General features: G+C 40.4%; 1 protein-coding gene across 1 annotated transcript in view; it reads right to left on the bottom strand.

Annotated features, from left to right (window-relative positions):
* Nucleotides 1-10,669, bottom strand: part of LOC109931404 (beta-1,4 N-acetylgalactosaminyltransferase 2-like) — a 21,925-nt gene extending 11,256 nt beyond the window's left edge. Inside the window, exons 1-4 of the mRNA XM_020530700.2 lie at nt 10,586-10,669; nt 5,762-5,942; nt 1,885-1,971; nt 1,453-1,640 (exon numbers count right to left, since the gene is read on the bottom strand). Coding sequence (XP_020386289.2) covers nt 1,453-1,640; nt 1,885-1,971; nt 5,762-5,942; nt 10,586-10,669 — 540 coding nt within the window. The remainder of the gene's footprint in view (nt 1-1,452; nt 1,641-1,884; nt 1,972-5,761; nt 5,943-10,585) is intronic.
* Nucleotides 10,670-10,886: the final 217 nt, after the last annotated feature.

Genomic DNA, 10,886 nt, shown 5'->3' with positions numbered 1-10,886 from the left:
AGCCTCTCTGCTCCTATGATGCTGCTTGGCCTGCTGTGTTCATCCAGCCCTGCACCTTGTTGTCACCAAAACAATTTAGGCAACTCAGATGTTTAACTAAACTTAACCCTGTTAGATTCAGGAGTGAAAGGTATTGGTGTAGCCCTATGGTTCACATCTTTAATGAAATACTTAAATGAGGAAACAAACATAAACAGAAATTACTTGAGAAACATTGCAGGTCTGCAGCATCTGAAGAGAATACAGAGTTAACATTATGACCAATGATCTTCACAGCCAGATCTGCTGAATTTCTCCTACTATTTCGGTTTTTGTTTGTTTCAGACCTTGAGCATCCACAGTTCTTTGTTTTATTTTACTTAAATGGCCAGTTTGATATGTACTCCAGTGCCTATAGTATGGGATTGATATATTTGTTTGTATTTTAATACATTTTCAATCCATCATTATGCTCCTTTTTATAGCCTGTTTAACATTCCCCTGTTGTTGCTGAATTTGTTTGTCTATTTTTGGTACCACATGATTGTTAAATGTTTGCATATTTTTAACTAGATGTTTTTTGTTTACTTGTAATTTTTTTTAATATAAGTTACTCTGAAAATCAGCCATTTGGATAAAGTACTATTCCTACAAAATAACATAGATATTTATTTCTATGATTCAAGGGGAGTTGGTGGTGGAATGGTAATATCATGGGACTAATAGTCCAGAGGCGAAAGCAAAATACTGTTGGTATGGAGATCTGACATAGAAACAGAAAATGCCGGAGAAACTCAGCAGTTTTTGCAGCATTAGTGTAGAAAGGAATAGGAAAATAAAAATGCTCCATCTGAACATCTTTCCAAAGCCTTGCGAGCAGCAGGCTTAGCCGCAAATTCCACATATCCTTTTCCTGACCTTTCTTTGGAGTTTCTCCAGCACTTCCTACGTTTGTAAACAATCCATCACCTCAGGCTAATACGCTCGGTGCTTGGGTTCACATCCTACCATGGCAGCTGGTGGAATTTAACTTCAGTGAATAAATCTGGAATATCAAATAGTATTGGTAACCATGACAACTATCATCAATTGTTGTAAAAACCCACCAGGTTCAGAGAATGAAATCTGCCATTCTTACCCATTCTTGCCTATGTGTGAGTCTAGACCTTCTGCAGGTGGTTGACTCTTAACTGCCCTCTAAAATGGCCTAGCAAGCCACTAATTTTAAAGGAAATGAAGGACGAGTAAAAAATGCTGGCCCTACCAGTGATACCTTCATCCCATGAAAGAATAAAGAAAAACATACACATTAAATAAACAACATATTTATATCATCTGAGGGAAGCATTGAGACTTTGGCTATGCCAATTCAATGGAGACTAGGAACTATTCATGGAACTAGAACGGTATGAACATAATTCTGGTTTATGTTACCAATGTTGCAAATGATGATCAAGAACTGATTTACTGTACTTTTGCAAACGGCATCATGTATTGTTCGATGTGAGGTCCTTCAATTTTCTCAGGAGTTTCACTGTCATCCGCAATGATTATTGTTATTTCTGGATAAAAGTTCCGTATGCTACTGATTAAGATCCGAAGCTTATGATATCTTAAGAATGTCTTTGTCACAATCGTAACCAATGAGTTGATGCTGTTGTCTGGAATAAGTATTAAAAATAAAAACTGAAATTACAAATTCCAGTCAAACATGATGAGCAATTTTTGACTTGACAAAGATCATTTAGAAATTTAATGAAAATTCAGAAATAACACAAATTAGTTTTAAACAAACAAACAAACAGACAATCCGCTGTTGGCGTAATTAATTGCCTTAAACATTGGCTAATCTTCAGCTGCTGCCTCTAATTTTCCTTTTATAGCCCAAATTTAAATAAAATTTACCTGGTCCAGGATCAAATAGCCTTGGCATTGGGGGCTGTCTGATGATGATTGGAAAAACAGCAGTATGTTCTTCAAATTGAAAATATACTTTTATAACAAAAAGAAATAAGTATAATAATTTAATAACGAGCACTGAATAAAAAATCTCTGATAAAATAATGTACAAGACTCCAAATATATAAATCAGCCCAGCCCAAACTTACTGCAGGAATAATGTACATCTGCTCCATGGGGAAGGACTCTTGGCCTGTTAATAAGGGAAGCCATCTGACACATTCACCTCTTGTACTATTGTGCTCACTTGTCATGACATTAATACAAAGCCAGGTCCAAGGCTGGTCAGTCATTTCCTTCACTATGCACCACCCCCACACTAACAGCCTCTGTCTCATTCCTCCACACTAGTTTTATTTACACCTCAGTTTGTTTGATAATGTTTGTCCCCATCTTCACACTTACCAACCACTGCAAGCTGCCAAAGATTTTAACTGTCCTTTCACTATTTTCAAAGGTGATAGGAATGGTATCCCTGGTAGAGCCCATTTCCTATAAGAAGCTGCATGAAATAACTCCATGAAGGCTGGTATCCCGGGTCACCAAATCACCATTTATTCACACATGGAGAGTCCTTGACACTGATCCAGATCCCTTAGAGCCAGCTCTTAGAGTGAACGGAACTTCTGACACTCTTGCTCTTATCTTTTAGCCAGGGCTCCCTGATTGGACCTGGTTAACAGCCCCAATCAGGGAATTCATATTCTATGAGGTCCACTTGGTTGACATTGTTACAACCATTACATCCCTCCACCTCAGAGTCTGAGAATATAGGCTGGATGTTTGCTTTGTGGCTCCTCCTGGGGCGTTTTTACACTGGGTCCAGTTCGTCCAACTCTGCCTTAGATACGGGCAGCTTGTAATGCACAGTGGCTTGCCCCTGGCGCCTGGAGTGTCTCAGAAGAAATTCATTCTCTTCTTCAGGCTCAAAGGCATCGAGGCAGTGACATCTGCTGTGTCCATCTCAGATTCCAAGGCATCTTCAAATCTTGACAGAGAGGCAGAACCCATGGGTTCTGGAGAGTCAGAAAGGCTGTTAGGAGCTGGGCACATTTTGCTCCCACATTGTTTGCGAGTTTGCAGCATCCATGTAGTCCAAGTGCTTGTACAGGACTGTCACACTTACCTGAACTTTAACATCACTGGACTTGACTTCGCGTTGACCGTGCCTCTTACTCATCCAGGGCCGTATTCATGGTTCCTAAGCCAAATTTTATCCACTGGAGTAAACTGTTTCTCTCGCTTAGTAGAGTCTTGTGTCTGGCATTCATGTTCCTGCTGCTGTTTCACCCTCCTCCCCAGGTTCAGGAAGATCGGATTTAACCCGGTGCAGAGTCTTCTCCCCATTAGAAATTCTGCTGGAGCTATCTCTGTAGTTGCATGAGGGGTGGTCCTATAATCAAATAGGAACCAGGACAGTTTGGTATCTAATAATGCTGTAGAGTGTTTCTTTAAGCCTGCCTTCAAATTATGGGCTGCTCTTTCTGCCAGACCATTGGATGATGGATAATGGAGCTGTCCTTATACGTCAAATGCTATTCGACTTTAGGAAACACTCAAATTCTCTGCTGGTAAATGATGGCCCATTATCTATGACGAACACTTCCGGGAGTCCATATGTTGCAAAAGATGTGTGCAGTTTTCTGTTGCTGTCCCTGTGATGGATGAATGAACTCTATGCATGTCCAGCACTTTGAGTGGGCGTCCAAAATGGCTAAGAACACTGAGCCCATGAACCTGCATAGTTGATGTGTAACTGAGTACAGTGTTTACCCAGCTATTCCCACGAATTTGAGGGAGCTGCTGGTGGTAATTTTTGTCCTTGTTGGCAAATTGGGCAGTGCACCACCAACGCTACTATGCCTGCAACCAATCCTGGGCACCAGATATAACTTCTCACCAACATCTTCATTTTGGAAACTCCTGGAAAGACCCTGGTGGAGTTCAGCCAGTACCTGGCAGCGATCTTTGTTCGGGGCTATCGCTCTTGCTCTCTGTAATAACATGCCATCCTCTATGGTAATCCCGTCTGTCCGGGTCCGAAAAGCTTTCAATACTGGTTGTGACAGCCCCCTTGGTTTCCCCCATCACCATGAGCTGTTTCAGTTTTGCCAGGACCGATTGCATCCCATCAAGCCTGGGCCGAAGCCTTTTACTACAGTCAGTGATAACTGAAACAACTGCTTCTAATAACAGACTGGAACCAAAGTTATACCCTTAACCTGTGAAGGTTCCCTGGCATAGGTTCTCAGTCGAGCTGAGGTCTTGTGCAAACTTGAGGGTTGCAGTCCAGAGCGAATTTTGTTAAAGCCTGATTCTGCGATCACTGAAATGGCCGCACTGGTATTGATCTCCATTAAAACTGAGTGACCATTTAATCAGACATTTATTTTGATTGGTTCTGATTTGGATGTTGCTAAACAATGTAACTGTTCTAAACCAGATATACGTGGATTTTCCAGGGTGTGCACTGTCCTGGATACCGGCCTATGAGTTTTTTTCACTCGGTTTAGGTCTAGTGGGTCTCTTTCGCTGTTTGGCGTCCACACACCAGCAACAACTACAATGGTTTGCTAGCCTGGATCCTGAAGAAAATTTTAACTGTTTGGCAGAGGCTTGGCTTTGTTTTGGTGTTTTGCTATGGGCTGACCTAGAGTCCCTCTGTTCAGGATATGCCCTGAGTGAGGCTATGCAATTGTCTTCAATCAAGTGGTGTTCCCCAAGCTCAGTCAGACTGGTGTCCACTTCCTTCAGAATACCCTGCAACTCATATGCTCCAATTGCCACATTTCCAATGATAAAGCCAGTTGTAATGCTGTTTGAAGTCCCGTTGAGCTTCAGCTAGTAGGTGCTTTTGTATGGATACATTATTAATGCCAAGTTCCAAACCTTCTCTCAACATCTCATGAAGGGTTAAATCAAAGTCACATGCCTCTGCCAGTCGTCTTAACCCCATCAAAAATCCCGAGATGGATTCACCTGGTTCTCGAATTGCTGAGTAAAACCAATAGTATCTCAGAATGAGAGGACATTTGGGCTCGTAATATTCCTTAACTAAATTCGTCGATTCTTGAAAGATTTTCATACCTCGTGCCTCAGGGAAAGTTAGGCTCCTAATAGCCGAAAAAGCCATGGGTCCACAAGCTGTCAGGAGAATTACTCGTTGCTTTTCATCTGCCCAATGTCACTGGCCCGGAAAAAATAATAAACTCTTTCACATACTGGGCCCAGTCTTTGACAGCAGAATTGAACGTGTCAAGCTTCCCAAATAATAGCATGATTCTGGGAATGCTTACCCCGACTCAAAGACGACTGTTGCGAGCGAATTTCTTCAGGAACATGCTTCTCTCTTGTGCACCTTAAATAACTCTACAGAGGCAGGCATCCCGTCACCAAGTCCCCCTTTAATTACACTGAGTCCTTGACACTGATCCAGTTCCCTCAGACCCAGCTGTCAGAGTGAACAGGATGTTGACACTCTTATACTTACCTGTCAGCCAGGGCTCCATGATTGGACTAGATTAACAGTCCCAATCAGGTAATTCATGTTCTAGGAGTTCCATCTGGCTGACCTTCATTACAATCACTGCACGACATCTCTTTAAGCTTTACTTGTCAAGATTTTCTGACAATCTTTCCTTTAATTCAAAAATTAGCAAAATTTGCATTGGAAGCTGTAAATAACTGCAGCAAAAAGCTGATTCAGAAAGTATGCTCCAGCTCTATCTTTGTATCCTGAACTTGGTAGCATTTGCCAGGAGTCAAAAATTGTTTCAGGACTCAGAGGTATTTTAAGGACAAAATAAAAATATAATATGCTTACCTAAATCAGCAGCATCAATTTGGTACTTTATGCTTGTATATGTGACATGTTTGAGTATACTATTGATGATTTCCAAACTTGGGCTTGTTATAGTCAATTCATTTTTACCTACTCCATTTAACATGCCTTCAGATGTTTCAACAATTGTATTGAATAGTCCTTGCGTAGCTTTCAGTTTGACCTTTACACAAAAAATAAATAATTTACTCATATAAATATTGGTGATTCTGCAGACTTTTTTACATCATGTCTATAGCAGTAATAAAGTAGAAATCAGGTGGAACCTTGTTGTGGCTTTAGGAGATGGGGGCCTCACAGAGCGAGAAAGGGACTCAAGCTTCTCCTTTCTGAGAAAGCCCACTGATCTACAAGCTTTTTAAGCAGTGAAAAGGTGACTGGAGGAACTTCCCCTAGAATTAAGACCCCTAGAATTAAGAATTAAGAGCTAGAATTAAGTAGTCTAAATGTCATCTACTGAGAGCCTCAGGGGAGGTTGTGATTGTTACAGTAAAGTACCTTTGGGATCCCAGGTTCATGAAGTGATCCCAATCGCAGTTAAACAACATGTGGACTAGGAAGGGGGGAAGGGGAGTAATGAAGTTTCACAGAATGCATATCTTGAGTTGTGGGTGTGAAACCTAGAGGGAAAACCCATTAAAAACTAGTAGTACCTGGAAAAGAAAGTACTAGTTTTGAAGTAAGCAAGCCGAGTTGGAGTATTATGTGCCATCAGAGACTTTTACTGGCTTTCCTTCTGGGAATGTAAGAGGATTTGTAGGAAATGCAAGGTGTGCCTCCCCCAGAACCCTTCCCAACGTCTAGTCCCACAATCAGACACTGATTATCTTTGATTGGGGGACACTCCATTTTGTGGGAGGGGAGCTTAAAAAGATGGCCACATGGTCTGAATTGTCACGCACGCTGCTTGGCAACAGGCTCAGCTACAGCTAGGTCAATCATAGCAGTGGTGGAATGAGACCTGAAATGATCATTTAAATGCCTCGATTGTGGGGTGCATTGACCAGGGACCTTCCAGCCAGAATGTAATTCAGGTAGAGGCAGGAAGGTAGCTGCATTTGGTTCACTAATATCCTATTCCATAATACTCCCATCTTACCTCCTTACCATTAATGGGAGCAGAAAACTCCACCTATAACACTATTCCCTCTTAAAGTGCGCCAACAAAAATAATTCTCTACATGTCAATGGCTGATGTTCATTAGTATCTCACATACCGTATAATTTTCTCTTCCTGAGACATGCACTCCTAAACCTAAAGCAAAGTAGATTTAAAAAGATTAATTTTGATGTGGTGAGATATAAAAGTGTATTTTTTTTAAATCAATTGAATGAAAAATGAAACTAATGCACAAAACCTGGGATGAGGATAGAATACAATGGCATGACCTCAACTCCTTGGATTGGATAGCTTAGAGGAGAATTGGGCTCTGCTATGATTATATTCTTCATGAGTGATTCAGTTCTGTAGAGAAAAAATATTCATCTCAGAACAATATAACTCTGAACACACCCTTTTTGTTGTCTTTGTCTTTAATCACCATCAATCACCAAATGTCTACTGAAAGTGTGGAATTTTTCAATGGAAGTCACAATGACACTATAAATACAATGGCAACAATTAAGAAGTTACAAGGAGACAAACAAGAAATAAATCTGAGACTGCAGGAGAAAACTACACCTTCCCAACAATCTCGTCAGAAAACAATTCCAAAGCACCTTTTCTTTACCAAGGTCATTCTCTATTAACATTTGTTTTCAGGCATACCATTTTGAAAGTTAATACATGTAGGAACAGAAGCTGCAATGACCTTCACCCATTCCTAAACAGATATTGTTTGCTGCATAAATTTGGTAACAGTCAGGTAGGTCTCTTTTTATGGCACTGCCTCCAATAACCTGCTTCTGGTCCTGAATGTGGTGCAAATACATACAAAACTGATTAAATGATACAATGCTTGTCTTTTATAAATTACCTTTTTTTATGTTGCTCATATTGTAGTCTTCTTCGTTCCTTGACTGACAAAATATCTTTCTGAATGTAAACATTTTCAAAATCATGTAAAACCATTTCTGGTTCCAAAGCTGCGCAGCTGCATTCATTTTTGCCATATGTCCTGTAGAACTCAAAAACATTTAAAGTTGAGGTTTGACAGTGCAACAGATGCTGGAAAGCCTATTTTGATCAGCAGCTAGAGTGTAGGACAGAGAACAAATCAGGACATAATGAAGACACATAAAAGAGTCAGCACATTAATCGTGGGTGACTTTAATTTTTATGTAGATTGGGAAAATCAAATTGGCGGAGGTAACCACAAGGAAGAATTCATAGAGTGCATTCAGGATAGTTTCCTAAAACAATGTGTTGTGGATCCAATCAGATATCAATATATTTTGGAACTGGTAATATGTAATGAAACAGTTTTAATAAATAATCTCAGAGCAAAGGATCCTCTAGGAAACAGTAACCATAATATAATAGATTTCAATGTTACAGAGTGAGAAACTTTGGTCAGAAACAACTGTAGTAAACTGAAATAAAGGTAATTACATCGTGATGAGGGCAAAGTTAGCTGGAATAGAATGGCAAAGGAGTTTAGCAGAAAATGTTGTTGATGAATAATGCCATTTAAGAGAGTAGTTCATGGCTTGGAAAAAGGATATATCTGAGTGAGGAAGAAGGATCCTAGGAAGGGGATAAGCCATCCATGTGTCTGGTTCCTCCCAGGCTGGAGCAGCCGCAGTATGCAATCTCTCCAAAAATCATCATTCATTGTTGCATTAGGGAGGTCACTGGTACTTTATTCCACACATTCCACCCCCTCTTGCCAGCAAAAAAAATGGAAACAGTAAATGCAGAGCTTTGTGAGGATTGCAGTTGTCACCATGGTGTAGGGAGGCATTTACTGCACAGATGTCAGTTTGCAGGCAACAAGACTATTAGGCATTTCTACCCCTCGAACATGCAACTGTGACCATGTTCATCACGAAAGTCACATGAAATGACTAAAGAAAATCAGCAATGTGATTAAACATTGCTCCAGATGTCTGGACTGCACTGGAGGAGACCTTGCGTACATGGCCACTTATAAAACCAGATATGCACAGATGTTTGCACGAACCAGTAATTAACACATGAGGAGAGGAGGAAGAACTGGAAGGGAACAGAGGGGCAAGGTAACTGATCACCACATTCTTCTTCATCTTATGGCCTGTGATGCTAAAATAAAAGCCCCTACAGAATTTATAAATCAAATGTTGTTGAGATTTTGTGTATTGCTGAAGAAGACATATTTTATTGAAGTTTTATCTTGCACACATCAGGTCAATACATAAGAATTCCAATTTAATGGGAAACCAACATTTGCACTACACAGGAGGATAGTACTGATTAGCATTCCTTCTAATTTTTGTTCCAGCAGCAAGGGTCTCTGAGGGCCATGAAATTGGCAGGGACTTTGGGAACCAGATGCCAATACTGCGATTGGCATGTTGATCTCAAACACCATGCACAGAGCCTTACTGCAGCTGATTAATCATTTAGCATTGATTCATGGGAAGTTAACTCTGATTGATAAATGTGCCATGGAGACTGCAACAGATAATGATAATTTACAATTAAATGCCTGTCTTTATAAAATTTAAACGAAGTTTATTAACTCTAATTGGTCAAATCGTTGTCCTGAGAAATAAACCAGAAAATGGCTGTCACCTATTTTGTGTGTATGTATTCTTTTTGATTGTAAAGAATAGGGCCCTGTGTATTAATGTTTGTAGATTCTAGTACTCGCAAGCTCACTTTACTTTGAGCCTGACTGAGAATCCTAAATTTGTTGTCAATATTATTGTTTGCACTCTTGAGATTATTTAGCAAATGTTGTCCAACTGCAGAATCATATGTAAGGTTAGATACTGCATTGCGCGTTTTGAAAGCATGGGCTAGTTGTGTGTGGTCAGTAAGTTGTTTGAAGTGAGAAACTGAAGGAACGTGCTGTTTGATATGATCCACCAGTCTTTAGGACATATAGCTTATACACCTGACTGTATGACAACTCTGAAATTCATGCATAACACTATTTATGAAAGGTTAATGGCTACATGGAACAGGCCCTATGGAGGGCCGAAGGGCCTGTTCCTATGCTGTAATTTTCTTTGTTCTTTGTTCTTTGAAACATTCTGTTAGTGATGAGCACCAGTCATGACGTCACAGTGTAGTAGTGGTGTGAAACAGCTAACTTTACCTATTGCTCAAACTGTTCAGATGCCTTACCCCTTTCCGAGGTAATCTGAGATAGACTGGGCACTTTTCATGAACCACCTTAGAGCCTTTCACACCAACCATACTGACAACCAATTTAAAACTGTCAGTTGGACATGCAGTGTGGTGCACTTGTGTATACTGAAAGCTAAATATAGTAGTACACAGGGACAATTTTTTTGCAAGCGGAGAGAACATATTAATGCACTGTGACTGTTTCAAATGAATAAAATAGGTGACAATGACTTGTTGGTTCATATTTAAACAAAACCTGGCAGTTAACTGTCAATCATCATTAATTGTTGTATTCTCCAGGCATTGCCTTTACTAACCAGAATCCACTTGCCAACCAATCAGCATCACCTTTGCCTGAGGTATAAATGTTTGTTTTCCTTTTGCATTGGTATTCTTGTGAATTGTTTTGATGAATGCACGATGAACAATTTTGACAAAATGTGTTTTTTCTGGCAATACCCAAGTTCTGTGCTATCAAACGGCTATTTTCTATTTTTGCTGTGTTTGTCTTAGCACTTGCACAAAGTGCTGACTTTCAGTGAGGGAGGCTTCAGACGTCCTTGCAGATGAACTTGATCATCTCTAGCTCTAGGCACAGTGACTGTGGATTGCGCCATCTCAGCGTGGTCGAAAGTAGTCTGGGAGGGCTAGTTGATAGCAAGGGCATGGGTACTGTGACAGTGGATCAATATGACATCCTGGGGAAGACAACAGAGACTTGCTTCATGGTGCCACTACCCAGGGGCAGAGTCTCAGCCATCCTAGTGTATGACAACAGATTGCTGAACTGTGGTGCCATCCTGCTAGCCCTTTGGGCAATGATGGCAGCAGACT

The sequence above is a fragment of the Rhincodon typus genome, chromosome 30 (genome assembly GCF_021869965.1).
Source record: "Rhincodon typus isolate 14 chromosome 30, sRhiTyp1.1, whole genome shotgun sequence".
Taxonomy (NCBI): Eukaryota; Metazoa; Chordata; class Chondrichthyes; order Orectolobiformes; family Rhincodontidae; genus Rhincodon; species Rhincodon typus.
Note: the sequence above shows the minus strand (reverse complement) of the source record. Positions and strands in the feature narration are given on the sequence as shown.